Source organism: Balaenoptera musculus, chromosome 19 (assembly GCF_009873245.2).
Source record: "Balaenoptera musculus isolate JJ_BM4_2016_0621 chromosome 19, mBalMus1.pri.v3, whole genome shotgun sequence".
In the NCBI taxonomy this organism is placed as follows: domain Eukaryota; kingdom Metazoa; phylum Chordata; class Mammalia; order Artiodactyla; family Balaenopteridae; genus Balaenoptera; species Balaenoptera musculus.
In genome coordinates this window covers 8,845,102-8,863,970 of record NC_045803.1, presented here as the reverse complement: position 1 = coordinate 8,863,970, position 18,869 = coordinate 8,845,102, and the positions used below count along the sequence as shown (strand labels likewise).

The 18,869-nt window shown below is 45.1% G+C and overlaps 1 protein-coding gene across 1 annotated transcript in view; it reads right to left on the bottom strand.

The window, feature by feature from the left end:
* The window catches only part of ZNF541 (zinc finger protein 541), a 36,579-nt gene extending 21,214 nt beyond the window's left edge, over positions 1–15,365 (bottom strand). Inside the window, exons 1-3 of the mRNA XM_036834514.1 lie at positions 15,243–15,365; positions 4,434–4,838; positions 1,046–1,289 (exon numbers count right to left, since the gene is read on the bottom strand). Coding sequence (XP_036690409.1) covers positions 1,046–1,289; positions 4,434–4,740 — 551 coding nt within the window. The 5' untranslated portion in view covers positions 4,741–4,838; positions 15,243–15,365. The remainder of the gene's footprint in view (positions 1–1,045; positions 1,290–4,433; positions 4,839–15,242) is intronic.
* Positions 15,366–18,869: the final 3,504 nt, after the last annotated feature.

The window sequence follows — 18,869 nt, the reverse complement described above, 5'->3', positions numbered from 1 at the left end:
AGAATGCAAGTATGTATTATATTTACATCATTCTTATATCTACATTAATATATTACAAATATAAACAAATGGGTAAATCACCCTCTGGGTTCCCAACAATCCTACTCCGGATGGTTCTAATCAATGTGGCCCAATAAATAATAAAACCCTTTTCCAAATGTGGACCCTTGGCCTCCATCTGAGGGAAGCAGCAGAGAGGGGGTCCGGAGACCCACTTTCCAGCCCTAACTGTTACCAGCCTGTGACAGGAGTAAATCATTTCCCATCCTTCACGGGGAGAGGGGAGAGGATAAAATGAAAGCGGGATTCATCGAAGCCCTCAGTAAAGGCTGGGCGAGCTGTAAAAATGCAAGGGATCGTCCTCGCCCACTTACAAGTCTCTCAGTTTGAAAGTCTGTCTCTCCTCCCTCAGCAGCAAGAAAAGCTTATCATTTCTAAGACATGAAGAACAAACGGAATTCTGCTCCTCTTATACTGAGCTTGCTTTTTTTTTGTTTCTGTTTTTGTTTTTTTGTTTTTTTTGCTTTTTAAAGTCAAGTTAAAAAAAAATGAATTAAAGAAAGGGGGAATTAAAAAAGGAAAAAAAAAAGAGTGAACACTCCATTGCCATGTTCTAGAAACAGGCATTTCAGAACCCCTCACGCCCTGGTGTTATCCCAACACATATTCATCATGAAGTGCATATCTGTTTTGCTCAGACACCTACCAGGGACTCTGAAAATTTCTCTGCAGAGTTAGCCCAACTCCCTCCATGACAAAATTGCCTCCGGAGTGTGTTTTTAAAGCACAAGGGTCCTGTCTGCAAATCGCAGCGGCGCTCTCCTCACTGGAGTGAATTTGGAGGCTGGGGAGGGCGGCCTGTCCTGGGCAGTGTAAGCCCTGCCCCCCAAAACACTGGCCATGGGAGGAGCACAGGTCGCACACACCTGGGACACCCGGCGGTGGGGGGCGGTGCAGGTGGATGGGAGGGGATGCAAAAGAACCAGGAACACGCCCAGCCCCCAGCAGCCCCCTGAACAGATGTCCTGACCAGACTCCTACATACAGGTGGTCCTGGCGCTTAAAGGCCTTGCTGCAGGTTTTGCACACGTGTCTCCTCTCCTGGCTGTGCGTCAGGTAGTGCTTGCTGAGAGAACTGGCGCTGCTGAACACCTTCCCACACAGGCTGCAGTCCAGGAGTGGGTTCTGAGGGGAGTTGTGCTGCCGCTTCCCTTTCCTTGTGCTCCTGGACGTGGCCCTGCCTCCTTCGTCAGCCTCTTTGGGCACCTTGAGCGCGCCTAGCCCCAGGTCTAGACAGAGGGAGAAAGCACAGGTTATGACATCCGGGGACATCGGAGCCCGGGCGGAAGCACTCTAGCACCCTCGGACCACAGCGGACTCAGGGAGTTGGCCAAGAACCCTTACCCCAACTTCAGCAGCTTCACTCGCAGAGAAGGCCAGGTTTAGCACCAGGTGAAGGGGAGAAGGGACCCTGGTCAGGCCACCCCTCCAGGGCAGCACCCAATCTTGAGGCCTCACTTGGGGGGTAAGGGAGGGGACAGCAACAGTCTGAGCGCTTCCAGGACACAGTGACACGACGGGCAGGGGCTTCATGACCGTAACATCAACAGCACACTTGCAAGTGCAAGCCAGAAATGCACAATGCAAAATCTTAAAAAGTTTAAGTCCTTTCTCCCAGCCAATTCCACTCTGGGTTTTTTAATTAAGGAAATTAACGTAGATCTGTACAAATTAATGGAGATCTTGCAGTTAACTGCAAGCGAGTTAACTGCAGCATTGTTTTTCCTGGTGAAATGTGAGAAACCACCTAATAACTGACACGAGGGCAGGTGGGTGACTGCATTCTGGTCTCAATGGTCTATGGCGCAGGCATTTAAGATAAAACTGCAGGAAAATATCTGATGACGTGAAAGGATGTTCATGCTGTACCACTAAGTGCTGTGCCACTAACAAGCAGACTGCTGTAAAACAGAATGATCTAGTCTTTAAAAGGGAAAAATAAATTTGAATAGAAAACAAACAGAATGGGATTGATTGGTAGGATCATGGATCAACTTAATTTTCCTCTTCCTGTATATCTGAATTTTCCATGTTTCTGTACTCCTTGGGTAAATGATAAAAGGTATTTCCATGAATCACGTCATCAGAGGAACAGGTGAAGGGGCTGGGAATGTCCATGTGGGAGAGGGAGATGTCTTCAAGTAGCTGAAGGGCCAGGATGTGGAGGAGGGAACAGATTGCTTCTGTCTTGCTACAAGGGGCAGAGCTAGATTTGATGAATAAAAGGTAAAGGGAGGGACTTCCCTGGTGGCGCAGTGATTAAGAATCCGCCTGCCAATGCAAGGGACACGGGTTTGAGCCCTGGTCCAGGAAGATCCCAACGTGCTGTGGAGCAACTAAGCCCGTGAGCCACAACTACTGAGCCCGCGTGCCGCAACTACTGAAGCCCACGTGCCCAGAGCCCGTGCTCCGCAACAAGAGAAGCCACCGCAATGAGAAGCCCGTGCACCGCAACGAAGGGTAGCCCCCGCTCGCCACAAATAGAGAAAGCCCGCGTGCAGCAACGAAGACCCAACGCAGCCTAAATAAACAGAAGTTTTTCTCTAAAAATAAATAAATAAAATGCTCATTAAAGCAACTGTTAAACTAGAAAACAAAACGTGGTTTCAAAAAAATTGGCAGGGACACTGAAAAACAGGCACACTGAGTCACTGGCCCGGGAAGCCACTTGCTCTTCCCAGAAAGCGTGTACACGAGCTCTACAACTGTGTGTGTTCTCCGACCAGCAAGCCTACAGGGAGGAATATGTGCGAAGTACTCATCCACGAGAAAACTCAATGTCAAAGTTATTCACAGATCCACTGTAACAGTCTATCAGGCAAGAATAGGGTCTGACAATACAATGGGATAACCATTACAGTGACAATCGAATAGTCTACCTTCATATAAGAAAGCAGACACACTAAGTTTTAGAAACGTCAAATGAATTAGACACTTAATACATCTCTGCAAAACCACGTGTATCCTAGTGGCTTCACCTACGTTTTTTAAAAATCCACGTGTGGGAGCCATGGTGGGGATTTTTCTTGTTATTACTTTTATTTTCTAAGTTTTCTATATAAATATGTATTACTTTTCTAATTAAAACATATAAGCATATCCATTTGTATGAATCTGAATTTAAGTTAGAGAAGTGTAAAGAGTTAAAATTTAACGTTCAGTGGATTTTTTTAAATAAGGTAACCAAAAAAAAAAAATCCTCAAGTTTAAAACAAATTAGGAAAAACTGAACTAGATTAATGTTTTGTAACATTTGCTGGGGGGCACAGACCCATATGAAAATCTGGTGAAAATCAGTTTCTCTGCCCAGCAAAACGCACACGTACTCACCGTAGCAGCATTTCTAGGTAATTTCTGTGGTCCAGGTTGAGAACCTTAATTACTGTAGCCAGGCCTGGCCCAGCACCTGCAATACCAAGGATGTCCTTGGTTTCTAGGATTTCACATTTAGCCATGGTTCCAACACGGGGACAAGGCTAATGGCTTGTCTACATCGTGTGGAGGGCGGGCCTCAGCAGTTTTTCATTCCAGCGAGTATGCAGGACATTTCTTGAGCGGCTGATCCCAATTAACATTGACATTTGTTCTGCAGGGCTGTTCCGGATGTGGCCTTCCACGCGTGTGGTGTGATTATAAATATCAAAGAGCTCTTAGTCAACTCGCCTAAGCAACTTACCCAAGAACCCATGAAGTGGGTTAAAAACAAAAATCAAATTTATCCTATGGCGGAAGCCTGAAGGTAAACCAAAAGGTGATTTAACCAAGGTCTCTGACTATTCCATTAGTTCTCCCTTTGCTCCTCCGCTGCGGAAGAGAAAGACTTAGAACTGCATCAATGGGCTGTCGGAAGGTATTCTAACAGTATTGGTAAAAATCACTACCATCTGTCCAGTGCTTCACAGCCTGCAAAGTGCTTTTACTTTCACTTCTTACTGCTGTCACTCTGGGGGGGAAGCAGAGTGGGTATTACTGTCCCCCACTTTACAGATGGCGACAATGAGGCTTAGGAAGGTTAGACAACCAAGGAGCAGGTGGACAGGATACTGGGTCATTCTGGACACGCGGAAGGAGCCTCTGAGCTGTGGTGATGGATGGGAAAGTGTCCCATCAACTCAAAGGTCTGCCCACACCACACACAAGATTAGGATACCCCCAAACATCCAAGTTTCTCAACGTTATTCCCCAGGATCAGTGTTCAGTTTCCTTGACTAGGAAGTTAGGAACAATTTCCAAGTAGGAAGAAAGTGACTGTTCCCTATTCGCCCGTGGAAGAGAAAAATGCTCTTAACCGTTCCGGGTACACTCAACCCCTCACCAGCCACAGGAGCGCCGAAACAGCCCGCCAGGCGGGGGACCCGGCTGGACAGCCTCACCTCGTAAGGAAGTCTGGGATTCTGGATCTGCGCGCTCCTCCAGCAGCTTCACGGAGCCACCGTCCTTCCCTGAAGACAGGGACAGGGCATCCAAGTTGTCCTCCAGCATCTCGCTGGGCGCGTCGGGCATCGGGAGGCTGGGGTCCAGGTCCAAGCGGCTCAGGCCGTCGTACAGCAGGTCTCGTGAGCCGGGCCCCAGATCCCGGTTGAGGGTGTCGCTGCACTTGAGCGCCTGGCTCTCGGGAAACGAAGGGAGGTGCATCTCGGATGGAAGGGTGCCCTTGTCCCCCAGGCTGCACTGGTCCATGGCTCTCCACTACCAGGTCTCGGCCAAGAGCTACTCTCTAGACAAGCAAGGCTGTGTAAGGAGTCAGGGAGGAGAGAGCTCTTGGTGGTGTCTAATTCCTGAGAATGAACGAGGAGGAATCACAATTAAGAGATAGCAACACGCATGGTGGATAGAGCGTGGACTTGGAATTCAAACAGACCTGTATGGGGGTTTGTTCTCGGCCACTTAACAGCCACATGACCTTGGGCAAGTCACTTAAGCTCCATGAGCCCTAGTTTCCTCAGCTGTAAATTGAGCGTAAGAGTACCTCCATCATAAGATTGTTGTAAGGAAAAAGCAACCTAAATGTCCATCAACAGAGGAATGGATAAAGAAGATGTGGTACATATATACAATGGAATATCACTCAGCAATAAAAAAGAACAAAATAATGCCATTTGCAGCAACATGGATGGACCTAGAGATTGTCAAAATGAGTGAAGTAAGTCAGACACAGAAAGACAAATATCATATGATATCACTTATATGTGGAATCTAAAAAAAAGGGGGGGGTACAAATGAACTTATTTATAAAATGGAAGTAGAGTCATGGATATAGAAAACAAATTTATGGTTACCAGGGGATGGTGGGGGGGGAGGGATAAATTGTGAGATTGGGATTGACATACACACTGCTATATATAAAATAGATAACTAATGAGAGCCTACTGTATAGCACAGGGAACTCTACTCAATACTCTGTAATGGCCTATATGGGAAAAGAATCTCAAAAAAGAGTTGATATATGTATATGTATAACTGATTCACTTTGCTGTACACCTGAAACTAACACAACATTGTAAATCAACTATACTCCAATAAAAATTTTTTAAAAAAAAGAAGAAAAAAAAAGATTGTTGTAAGGAATAAATGAAAGGATTTTGGCAACATGGTGGACTAAACTGACCTCCTTCTCCAACTCTAAACACATAGAGATATGAGAAAAGACCATTTTTAATACAGAGTCAAGCTCAAGAGACAGGTAAGACCCCAAGTGCCAGCAACAATGAGGAAACTCAAAGCCACAGGTGCGAGCACAAGTTGGCCCAAGGGGAAAGTCAGACTCCAATACAGGGCCTGGAACTGTCATCCAATATGGCGGCCACCAGTCACATGTGGTGATGACACACTTGAAATGTGGCCCCGAACTGAGACCTGCTGTGAGTGTCAAATACACTGGATTTGGAAGACTTAGTACCAAAAATAATTCATTTTCATATTGATTACATGTTGCAATGATAATATTTTGGATCTACTGGCTTAAATGTAATATGTTATTAAAATTAATTTCATCTACCTCTTTATTTTTTAATGTGGCTATTTGCAAATTTTAAATTATATACATGGCTCATATTATATTTCTCTTAAAGAGCACTGCCCTGGAGGCTGGGACCTGAGGTTGTAACAGACACATGGAAAAGGAAACAGGGACTTGAGTTCACAGGAAAGGGAGACCTGGGACCCTGGAAGAACCAAGCCATCCACAGGAAAACTAAATAAATGAAAGAAAAACACTGCACACAAGCCTTGAAAAGCATCATAAGAACTAGTTAAAAATAGGACGAGAGACAACAAAACCTAGCAGAGAAAAGAAGAGGACACAAGGAGCAAGGACATTTTTTAAAAGAAACAAATGAGGGCTTCGCTGGTGGCGCAGTGGTTGAGAGTCTGCCTGACAGTGTGGGGGACATGGGTTCGAGCCCTGGTCTGGGGGGATCCCACGTGCCGCGGAGCGGCTGAGCCCGTGAGCCACGATTGCTGAGCCTGTGTTTCTGGAGCCTGTGCTCCGCCAACAAGAGAGGCCATGATGGTGAGAGGCCCGCACACCGCGATGAGGAGTGGCCCCCGCTTGCCACAACTAGAGAAAGCCCTCACGCAGAAACGAAGACCCAACACAGCCATAAACAAACAAACAAACAAACAAAAACAAAAAGAAAATTGTATTTAAAAAAAAAAAAGAAACAAATGAAACTTCTAGAAATGAAAGACTTTTAAATTAAAAACTCACTGGGAGGATTAAACAGCAGATTAAACAGTGCTGAAGAGACAAATAATGAACGGGCAGAGCAATCTGAAGATAATTTCCCCCCCAGAATTCAGTGCAGAGAGAGAAACAAATGGAAAATACAAATGAAGAAGCAAATGCAAAAGTCCAACATATGCCTAAAAGGGGTCCTGAAAGGGAAGAGGAGAGGATGGAGGAGACATGGTATCTTAGAGAGAATGGTGGAGGGATTTCCAGAACTGCGGAAACACAGGACTCCAGACTTAAAGATATGATTCTTGAAGGTATATGGTTACTCATGACCAAGCACTGCAAGGCCAGAGCAGGACAAATAAAAATGAATTCACTCCTCGACACACAAGCAGAACTGCAGAACCCTAAAGACCAAGAGAAAACCCTAAAAACTACCAGGAAGACGAGGCAGATCATTTACAACTTCTCAACAGACACGAGGCTAGAAGACAAGGACTACCCCCACCTGCAGACTGAGGAAAGGCAGGAGTCAGCGCAGAACTCAACGCACAGGAAAACCAGCATTCAAGAGTCTACACAGACTTTTCCAGACAAGGCATAAGACTGTACCTTGTAGACTTTGGCTCAAAGACTACCACAGGTTTTGAATCATTTAGTAAAAAAAAAAAGAAAGACGAAGATTAACTTCATACTTAAAGTATTCACACTAAAAGAATCTAAGTGTAACCGCAAGAGAAAAGGAATAAACTATGTAACATGTAAACTAGTAGAATTTATCCTAAAAAGAAAAAGAGAGAGAGAAAAGATTCAAAATATTTAAATCAGAAATTAAAGAAGGGACATCACTCATGATCTTACAAAATTAAAAGGATTGTAAAGGAATACTATAAACAACTGCATGCCAACAAATTAGGCAACTCAGAGAACAACGGACAGATTTCTAGAAAGATATAAATTACCAAAACTGACTCAAGAGGAAACAGACTATCTGAAAAGACCTATAAGGGTAAAAAGATTGCATTAATAATTTAAAAACTTCCCACCCATGCCAGCATAGAAACAGTGAAAAAAAATCTACCTTGTCTGAACTGTGGAAAATAGTCAAGGTTTACAGCAACCAAGTATAAACACTTATCAAGAGAAAGGTGAATGAACCCCCCCACCCCCGCTTCTCCACTCTCCAGCTCAGCAGTGATTCTGAAGACAGCACTCACCTTCTCTTGTGGGTTCCTGGTGTGGGAGGGAGCAGACAGGACCTTGTTCTCAGAGAACTGAGGCTGTCTGTCCTGACCTGTCAAATAGCTCCTGAAGGTCTAATGAAAAGGTGTTGCCTTTGTGAGTTGCCTTCTGAGTTGTGTGTAACTCAGAACTTGCTCAGAGCAGAGAGTGGCCATGGGGAGGGCATTTGTCAAAAACATTCAAGGCAGTCAACCAGTCACTGCAGCCTGGGGCAAAGGATATTAATTGAGGCCGACAACAGACAGCACTGAAAGCCAGGGAGGAAAGCTGGAGAGTGAGATGCTTTGGGGAACAAGGGCTCTGAAAGGGTTCCACACTGGCAGTTTCTTACAAAGCTAAACATAAACAGGGCCTTACCATACCATCCAGCCATCGCACTTCTAGGTATCCACCCCAATGAGCTGAAAACTTATGTCCACACAAATGGTTATAGCAGCTTTATTCATAACTGCCAAAAACTGGAAGCGACCAAGATGTCTCTCAACAGAAGAATGGATAAACAAACTGCGGTACATCATACAATGGGATATTATCCAGCAATAAGAAGCAAAGAGCTGTTGGACTTCCCTGGTGGCGCAGTGGTTAGTAGTCCGCCTGCCAATGCAGGGGACACGGGTTCGATCCCTGGTCCGGGAAGATCTCACACGTTGCGGAGCAACTAAGCCCGTGCGCCGCAACTGCTGAGCCCGCATGCCACAACTACTGAAGCCCACGTGCCTAGAGCCCGTGCTCCACAACAAGAGAAGCCACCGCAATGGCCTGTGCACTGCAACGAAGAGTAACCCCCGCTCGCCGCAACTAGAGAAAGCCTGCGCACAGCAGTGAAGACCCAACGTAAGCTGTAAGCTGCCTGCTGAATGCTGAAGGCCTGTCCCAACACTCACCCAGATCTCAACGGCAGAGACTGTGAGTTGTTTGATGTGGGGTTTGTTTGTTTGTTTTGCTTTGGACTTTTAAGGAAATCTCTGTCAAATGCCTCTTTGGACACTTAAGGAAATCTCGGTCAAATCTCAGAAGAGAGTCTTCACTGACCACGCATAACAAAAAATACAGTCTTTATAAAAATAGCCTAGAGAAGTCACTAAACGAACAAACAATTACAACCCACAGTGGACAACAGCAAAGCCTGGGGTGGAGGTGCGGGGGAGAATCTGATTCCCAGAGTCACCATATTATAATATTCAAAATGTCCAGTTTTTCAACAAAAAATTATGACGTATGCAAAGTATGGAGAGGGCCATCCATTTCATATAAATGGCATCAAACAATATGCAGCCTTTTCTGTCTGGCTGCTTTCACTAAGCATAGCATTTTCGAGTTTGAACCCCCCCTTGGGGCACATATCATCACTTTATTCCCTTTTATGGATGAACACTATTCCACTGTGTGGATAGAACACATTTTCTTCATCCATTCATCTGTTGATGAGTATTTGGGTTGTTTCCATTTGGGGCTATCACGCGTAATTCTGTCCATAGCTAGACATTTAATAAACGCTTGACGACTCACTGATAAATCGAGTGGATCCTAGAATAACTGGAGTTTGGGCTAATTTCCTAGGCCATAGGTTTCAATTGTTTTTAAACCTTTCATGTTGCAATGTAATAGAATAGCTGCAAGCGCAACGTCTGAGTGTCACATTATGTGTCCACCTGTGTGCCTGTGTAAGTAGCCTACTGAGGGCGCTCAAATTAAAGTTCAGTGCACATCTGAAATCCTGTACCAGAACTCCGGGACCCAAGTGAGTTTCAGAATTCAGAATCTGAGGGATTCAGAAAGGTAAATCAATGCATACGCCACACTGTAAGTAACCCCCAGTGGGTCCAGGGCAGCACCTGGTGACCAAATCATTCTTTCTGCATCGAAACCCTGACAACTCAGAGTAAACAGAATAAATAAAGACAGTAGAGAGCAGTATGTGAGTTCAGGTGTGGCCACAAAGAGGTCTGAGCCACCTCAGCATGCTCAGAGCTTCTGGGGATTCTAAATTGCAGACACGGGAATGTGGACGACAGAAGTTTATATTTTAAGGCAAAGTGAATTTCTCTGCCAATTCCAAAGTTTCTTCTACAGTGCTGCTATAAAGTGCTCCCAGCACTCCAAGGGGAAAAGAACCCATCTCCTTCACCTCCCAACTATAAAAACAAGCAGATAATATAAAACATAAAGCATTATTTAAAAGTAACATAAAGCAACATCTCATAAAGTAAAACTGTAAGCATTTTCTCCTTGTCAGGTATCACACCAAGTGCTCTTCGTGCCTTAATTCACTCACCCCTCACAACGACCCCGAGGTCGGTTCTATCATTACTCCCACTTGGCAGAGAAGAAAAGGGACCCTGAGAGGGTAAATCATTTGTCCACAGTCACACACCTAACAGGTAGTTGAACCAGATCTTAAACCCAGATATTTTGACTTTAGAGCTTGTGTTCTTACCCGCTGCACAACACTGATTCCCTATAAATTAATCTGTAGACTGCAGTGCACCAATTATACTAGAAAACACAAAAGGTGCCGATGGGGGCGGGGTGGGAGACAGGATTATGCCGTGATTTCCCCAATGCCGAATCGCCTTCCTTCCAACATATTCCTACAGTCCAGAGAACAAACTGGTCCGGTTACAACCTCAGGCAGGCACGCCAGAAGTCCAAAGGCTGGGATTTGATATTTACATCCTTTTCCAGATAGTAAAGCAACCCCTCGCTCAACCAATATTGAACTTGCTCTTGTTCTGTCAACAGATAAATTCAATTCGACAAGTTTTAGCACCTTCTATGCACAGAGCTCCCCGCTAGTCCCTGTAGGGCAGGGTTTCTGGTCCCCTGGAGACATTCCCAAGCGTCCAACTACTCTTTCCAAGAATTTTGTAATTTTGTGCTTTCGTTTTGAGAACAATCTAAAACAAGAAAATCTGTATATCTGGATTATTGGATTACCACTTTATAACCCAGTAATACTACCATTTGGTTTCAATGCCCGGGGTATGTTTATAATTGCACTAATGCCACTAACGCTGCTGACTAGGACTGCTTTAATTGCTGCAGGCTAATGAGAAGAGGACAGAGGTGGATTTAGCTCATGATAATGCTTTTGGGCTCAACTAAAGCCAGCGGACATCATGGTACAAGTGGAGGTTTTGCTGCAGTTCAAACTGAAAAAAGGGACGGGAGATCTGAGATACCACAGGGCCTGCTAAACTCAAAAGGGCCCGGTGTGGCAGTCTGCAAAGTATTTGTTTCAAGGAAGCAGTTAAATTCCAGCCAAATAGCATCCCTCTCATTAAATTAATGTTCGTAATTTGAGTTTCATTAGTTTGGTTGCTTTGTTTCTATTTGATTTGCAAATTGACTTTGGCTTTATGGTGGCACAAGAGCTGTAAGCTTTAGGAACTTGTGCCTCATTTTATCATCACTTAGGCCTTGTTTAATAGTTTAAAAAACAATTTAAGTCAACACTGGGGATCCAAAGCAATTTTATTTTTCTTTTAAAAAAGGCCTATCATTCCATGACTGGTGGGGTAGGAGGAGAAACAGATTCTCCTGTGAAATGCTACAACCTCTTGGGAAAGTAACCCACCATACGATTCTAGACCGCAGCCATAAATCCACAATTAGGAAAATAATATTTACTGAGGCCTTGTTTGGAGGGAAGGGAGAGAACAATTTCATTATCTACCTGTTCTATAAAAATGTTTTACTCAGCCGGCAGTAAATTTCAATATTTTTCAATTAGTTATCAAGTTGAAAAATCTGTCAGAGTTTTTTTGGACTGAGTATCACCATCCAAAAGAACTTTCTGCACTGCTGGAAATGTTCTAAATCTGCATTGTCCAATGATAGCCACTCAGCACATGCAGCTAATGAGCAGCTAGAAATGCAGCTGGTGCAACTGACAGACTAAGTTCTTTATTTTATTTAATTTTAATTAAGTTAGCTACAAGTGGCTTGTGGCTACTACCTGGGACACTGCATTGAAAATAAGGTTGTCCAACTTCTATTGAAAAACCTGGGGGAAAATATCTGATGCTCTGTCAACACTGAGTCCACAAAGCGACAACTGGCTGGAGCTGAGAAGCCACAGCTGCCTTTAGACACAGCATGCACTCTCCAGTTTGCCACAGTCCTCACCACTCCCTAACCTCTCACACCTGCCCATCCCACTCATCTATATGCCCTGCCCAGCCCCTGAATTTATGACACTGATTTGTGCCGTCTCCCTTGACCACCTTCTCTTTACTCGGCTTTACCAAATGAAACGCTTCCAAATCAGATCGAAACGCCCCCTCTACTGCAGAGAATACTCCCAACATAACTAAGTCTGAGATTATTTCTCCCTCCTCTGAACTCTGATAAGCACTTGTCTGACAATCCACGTAACACTCATCCTGAATGGCTTCAAAATTTAATTATCTTTCAGGTTCTTCTATTTTCCCCCGGACTATAAGCTCTAGGATGACTCTGACTCTGCCTTATGTGTCTATACTTCTTAGAGCATCTTGCTGGTCACAGAACTCTGATCAAAGAAGGCTCTCAGCATCCCTTTCCTTATGAGTGACAGGATTCCATTGGGCCACCTCTCTTCCTCTTTGAGAAGCCCTAACCTGTTGGTGTGTCAGCTTTGCCACCTCCCCCTCCCCACCAAGAGCCACCTTCTCTTCCTCTCTCTGCATCAGTGTTACCAGGGAGACAGTGATCATGTCTCAGTAACATCAGGTTGTTCGGAGCTGGGAGGTAGGAGAGACTTGCAGCTTTTACCCCGCCGACGCCAATTCTTTCCTTATTTTCCCACTCCAAACGTTGTAAACTACAGGCTTGTTTTGTTTAACCTACACAGTGTTTTTAAAAATTGGATCAAAAAAAAAAAGAAAAGGAAAAAAAATGGGATCAGATTGCCTGAATACCCAAAAAATAAATAAAAATTGGATCAGTCATCAACATTTTTTTTAATGGGGAGATTACACCTAGAGATATGAATTTCTGGCTTCTCTTGAAAATGATTAGATTTGATATTCCCGGATAGGTAATAATAGGATAGAGTGAGGGACAACGGCCATCTCTGGATGGGGCAATGGCCTCCAGGTCCCACAGTCCCCACTTACCTTCCGGCCTGGCCCCCATAATAACCACCATCATAATACTAAGAATAGCAGCAAACATTTACCAAAGCTTTATCATGTTCCAAGCATTACTGCAATCACTTATATATCACTTCATTTAATTCCCACAACATCCCTTTGAGGCATAAACTATATTATTAACCCTATTTTATGGATGAGGTGAATCAAGTCCACAGAAGTTAAGTAACTTGTCCCAAATCAAGGTTAGCATTCAACCCTGGGAAGTGTGACTTCAAAGCCCTCACCCTTAACCACTCACTGTGCAGTGATTCCACGCTTGACGCTGGGATTCCTGCCCTATACTCTGCACTTACATTCTTCAGTTGAACAACCAAGGAAAACTCCTCCTCTAGCCATGTAACCAATATATAATTTTAACCATAAGTTTAACTCATTTCCTCTGATCGCTCATTTAAAAAGCAGGTGTAAAGATTATGCTGGAAAACAGAATGACATAGAGGAATCAGAAGGCTATGACTGCACTTGCCAGAGAGACTTCTTACACAGAATTAACTAAACGAGGAAAAGAGACATCAAAGTTTCTCACTCCACAAGCTCTTCCTACCAGAAAATGCAGATAATCGTTAAAATCTAGAATAGACATTTTCATAATGAGGACAATGAGAGGACCCCTGGGGTCCTCGAGAGTCTTTCAGGGAGTCTGTGAGGTCAAAACTATTTTCATAATAATATTTAGATGTTATCTGCCCTTCCTATTCAGTGAAACTTTCCAGGGGCTACAGGACTTATCTCAAAAGGCTGAATGCAGAAGCAGATATAAGACTCCAGATGACTCTAAAAATGTAAAACGGGGACTTCCCTGGTGGCACAGTGGTTAAGAATCCGCCTGCCAATGCAGGGGACACGGGTTCGAGCCCTGGTCTGGGAAGATCCCACATGCCGCAGAGCAACTAGGCCCGTGCACCACAACTACAGAAGCCCACGCGCCTAGAGCCCGTGCTCTGCAACAAGAGAAGCCACCACAATGAGAAGCCTGTTCACTGCAATGAAGAGTAGCCCCCGCTCGCCGTAACTACAGAAAGCCCGCGTGCAGCAACAAAGACCCAACGCAGCCCCCCCAAAAAAAGTAAAACGATGCCACTATTCTCGCTAAATTTATCTTCTGAAATATAGTTTTTTAATAAAAATGTCAATTGTTAATATATAATGGGTTTACTATTGCTATTTTTAAATGAATTAATTTTAAAAAATTTATGTTTAAACTTTTAATACAGCAAATATCAGCAGATACAGTTCACATGCACAAAAATACCCTGAGGTCTTCAATAATTTTTAAGCGTAAAGGGGTCCTAAGATAAAAAAGTCTGAGAACTGCTGCTCTGAAGAGAAAAAGTCCAGCATGTACGCATGGGCCCAAATAGGTGTGTGTATGTGTCTAACCTAAACCCAAAATTCCAAACTGGTGGCCAGTAACATGTTTTGCAAGGTCCCACACCTTGGTGTGGTCTTTAATAAGGTCTTTAAATACTTATATTTAAATACTTTTAATAATTTAAATAATTTAATTTAATATTTAATAATTTTAAAATCAAATATTTAATTTAAATATTTAATTAAATATTTAAAAATTTAATAATTTAAATAATTTAAATAAATATATTAAATACTTATATTTAAATAAAGGTCTTTAAATACTTATTAAATTGGTTGTCAACATTTAAAGATCAAAAAGCTTCACATAAAGACAGTGTTCTGGTTTCTTCTGGAAAAAGAAAAAAAGAAAGTAAAAGTTCTGGCAACACTGCCCTGACATTTCCATTTGGCCATTTCCACTGGCTGGCATCGCTTAGATGGGGAACACAATCTTAGGTTCGCCACAGTCTGGGCCTTTACCTGCCCATCCCCTGTAGGTATCTAAGTTGCTGAGCTAGAGAAAAAAAAAAAGGGTTTCTTTGCAATAAATGATAAAACATACACCAATCTAATAAATGTCTGCATTCCTACAGAGCAGTCAACGTGTACAATAAATAACCCTTTTCCTCATCTGACCTCCCAAAGTAGCAACTTCTAATGGTTTCACCATTGGTACAGAGACCCTTGGATTGACGGGAAACCCTTCTGAGAAAGAAAGGAATCCAGCTGACAAAGTGGATGTCCTCGGACAAGCGCAAAGGGAGGAAACTCACCAGGAGAAGTGCGAGTGAGTGAAAGAATCTCGAGGGAACAGGAGGGCCCAGTTTAGGTCCCGCAGGGAAGGGGGTTCAGGTGACAGACCATTAGATATTTCCTCCTGGAATGCTGGATAATAAATTCGGGACACTCATCCAACTTCTTTTGCCCTGAAAGCAGGTGGTGGAAAGGCAGGGGCAGTCAGAACTTGGGTCCCCAAAGAAGCAAGGGCACAGGTGTGAAATTGGGGGAGATTGGCAATTTTTGGAAGAAAGAAGAAAGCAATACTGAACTGGGGAGATCTAGGTAGGAAAAGGGATTTTGTTGTTAAAGGAGTTATTTTTTTCTTTCTTTATTTTTCCTCCCTTGGGAAGGAACCTGGAGAGCTTTGCTGGGAGAAGCCTAATTGGGGTGGAACTGGTGATGAAAAGGGGTTTTCGATGGAGAGTTGGGGAAGAGGGTTGGAAAAATAAATATTAGACGAGAGAGAAAACGGAAGGACTGAGTTGGTTTGTTATCAGTGGAAAGATTTTTCCAAACAGGGGGACTCTTGGTGGGAAGAAAGAATTTTTGCTGGAAAGTGATCCTCAATGGAGGAGAAATCTGGGAAAGAAAAAATAATTTTTTTGCTAGAGGAAGCTCCTAAAAGGAGGGGGAGGGGCGTAATCAAGGAGTCTGGGAGGGCTTTTTGGTTTTGCTGGAAGATCCTAAAAGGAAACAAATCTGGGTCCCCTAAAGGGGGGGGGGTTCTTCAGGAGGAAAGGAGATTTTAGCACCAGGGGCCTAGAAAGCGGAGGGCGAATGCAAGGCCGAGATGCAGAAAGTGCGGAGGTCGGGTAGGGCCCGCGGCGCGAGCTGGGAAGCTGCGAGGGGGCAGTTGGGGCCCGGGGAGAGCGGGGTAGGAAAGAAAAGTGGGCCAGGGGCCTCTGAGGAGAGTCTTCTCCAAGGGGGAAGGGGCTGTGCGGATGCAGAAGGTGCGTGCGTGACGCGGTGCGAGGGGCACCCGCCGCGCCTGCTGCGCCCCTCGAAAGGGAGATTGGGCCCCCCCTAAATAAGAAATATAAACTAATTAGATTTTAAAAGGGGGGAGGGGTTGAAGAATGAGGAAGGGGCGGGAAAGGGCGGGATAGGGAGGAAGGGGAGGGGGGCAGGGGCATCAGCAACCGGGTTTTACCCGACCCCGGGGGCTCGCACGCCGGGCCTCGCGCCTTGCGGGCCTCCCAGCGGCCCCCGCCTCCCCGGCGCTGCCCGCCGGCCGGCCAGGCGCGCACGCGCAGCCGGGCCCGCTCCCGGGGCGCCCCGCTCACCCGCAGCGCGGGCGCGCGGGCGTGGCCACGGGTCGCTCGCACCGCCCAGAGAGTCCTCGCGCGCGCGCCTCGCGCCGCCCGGGCTCCCGGCGCGTGCCGCCCGGCCGCGCATTCTCTGAGGCTATTCGGCCGCCTCTGAGGGGCGGGGGCCACGCGAGGGGCGTGGCTTGGCGTGGTCAGGTGACCAGTGGCTGGCGGGAAAGGAGGCGGTTGGTCGCCATTTTGGGAGGAGGGCGGTTGAAGGCGGGAGAGTGTGAAGGCGCAGCGGGAAAGGAGCTGCGGGGGGGGGGAGGGGCCGGCCCCCCCTACGACCCACACACCGAGGCCAAGAGTCGGGCAGCTCCGGCCATTGTTCCTGGAGAGCGTCGTTCGGACGCAGCATGGGGAACTCCGGCTCCGCGCGGGCCACGCTGAGCTGCAGCCTCCCGCGATGGAGGGGGGGCGGTGAGAGCAGGGGCCGCCCTCGCAGCGTCGTGGGGCCCAGCGAGGCAGTCCCCCGTGCTCCCGAGGGGCCACCGAGACCTGCCTGGCAGTGGGTTGGGAAGATGTGGGGCTGCAGAAGCACAAAGCGGGACGCGATCTGCTCCGCCTTTCTTTAAGCAAACCCTGAACCATCTGTGGATCGGGCTATGTCCTGAGCTGTGCTGCCGGACAGAAGGAAACCGGGAGGAGCAATGGCCCGGGGTGAGAGGTGGGGGCGTGCTGATCGGCCAAGAAGTCTGAACCGTGGAACGACTTAGACGGGGAATTCATTCCTTAGAAATTGCGCACTGAAAACCTATGGAGACAGCAGTTTCGTGGTTGCCTGGGGGCGGGAATGGGTATCGACTAGTAAACAAACTCGAGGGGATCTGATTGGGGTGATGGAAATATTCTGAAAGTGAGTTGTAGCAATGGCTGCACAACGTGGTGACTTTACTAAAAATCCTTGTATTTTACGCTTAAAATGGGTGACTTTCATGTAAATTATATCCCAATAAAGTTTTGATGTTTTAAAAAATTGATCCCTGGGGTTGGTAGAGCAGAGAGGAGAGGAAAAGGACTGGCATTCCACTTTTGGATTCCTTCATTCAACAAATATTGTTTATTGAGTTTCCATTCTGTTCTGAAATACCACAGTATATGAGTCAAACACCCCTGCTCTGGTTTATGTTCTAGAGAAACACTGTCTGGTAGAAATATAATACAAGCCCCAAGTGCCAGTCACATAATTTTACATTTCCTAGTAGCCAGATTTTTTTAAAGGTTAAAAAAAAAAAAGGTGAAATTAACTTTAATAATACAATTTAACCCTAAATGTTATTTCAACAGGTAACCAATACAAAATCTTTTAATAAGATAATTTACTTTGGGGAGACTTTAAAATCTGGTGTATATTTTACATTTACAGGACATCTCAGTTCAGACCAGCCACATTTCAAGGGCTCCATAGCCCAGTGTAGCTAACGGCTTTGGTACTGAACAGCGAGCATACCTTTAGTGGGGGACAGGCAAATACATTTAGAATGCAATGTGGTTATCCTTTTTGAAAAATGTAAGGAAAGAAGGTAGAGAGTGTCAGAGGATGCTATTTTATATAGGTCAGTAAAAGCCTCTCTGGCAAGGTTACTCTGAGCAGAGACTGGAAGGCCATGAGGAAGGGAGCTATAAAAATATCTGGGGGAGGAGCAAGTGCAAAGGCCCTGAGGCAGGAAGATGTGGGGTCCATTTGAACAGCAGTGACCAGTGTGGTTAGAATGACATGAGTAAAGGAAAGCGTAAACTAGGGGCAGATTATGTAGGGCCTTGTAGGTTATGCAAAGACAGGGATTAAAAACCTGCCTTCGTTTTAAGAGGGATTCTTGATTTATATAGCAAACACTAAAAAATACTGAGTTTCAGCAGTGTGTTCTCCTGGTGGAAGAAATGAGGACCCTGGCCAATGGGTAGATGAGAGTTTAAGGAACAGGACTTAAGCTCCTGAAGGAAAGTGACATTTTCCTGTCCTTTGACAAACATTGATCACTTTATGGACAGAGACAATATCCTTGCAACACATAACACAAAGAAGTAGCATTCAGAAATTATTTTAGAAGACTACAAGTCAATGCAACAGCCCAATAAACAAACAAATAAAAAATATGAAGAGGCACTTCATACAAGAGGAAACATAGGAAAAGGGGCCTAATTATAGCAAGATTTTAATGCAAATTAAAACCACAGATATTAGGTCACGCCCACCGGTTTTGGCAAATTTTTACATTTTTTCTATCACGCAGAGCAAGGGGAACTCACAGTACTGGTCATGGGTAAACTTGGTACAATCACAGTGGGGTACAAATTGAAGATATTGAATAA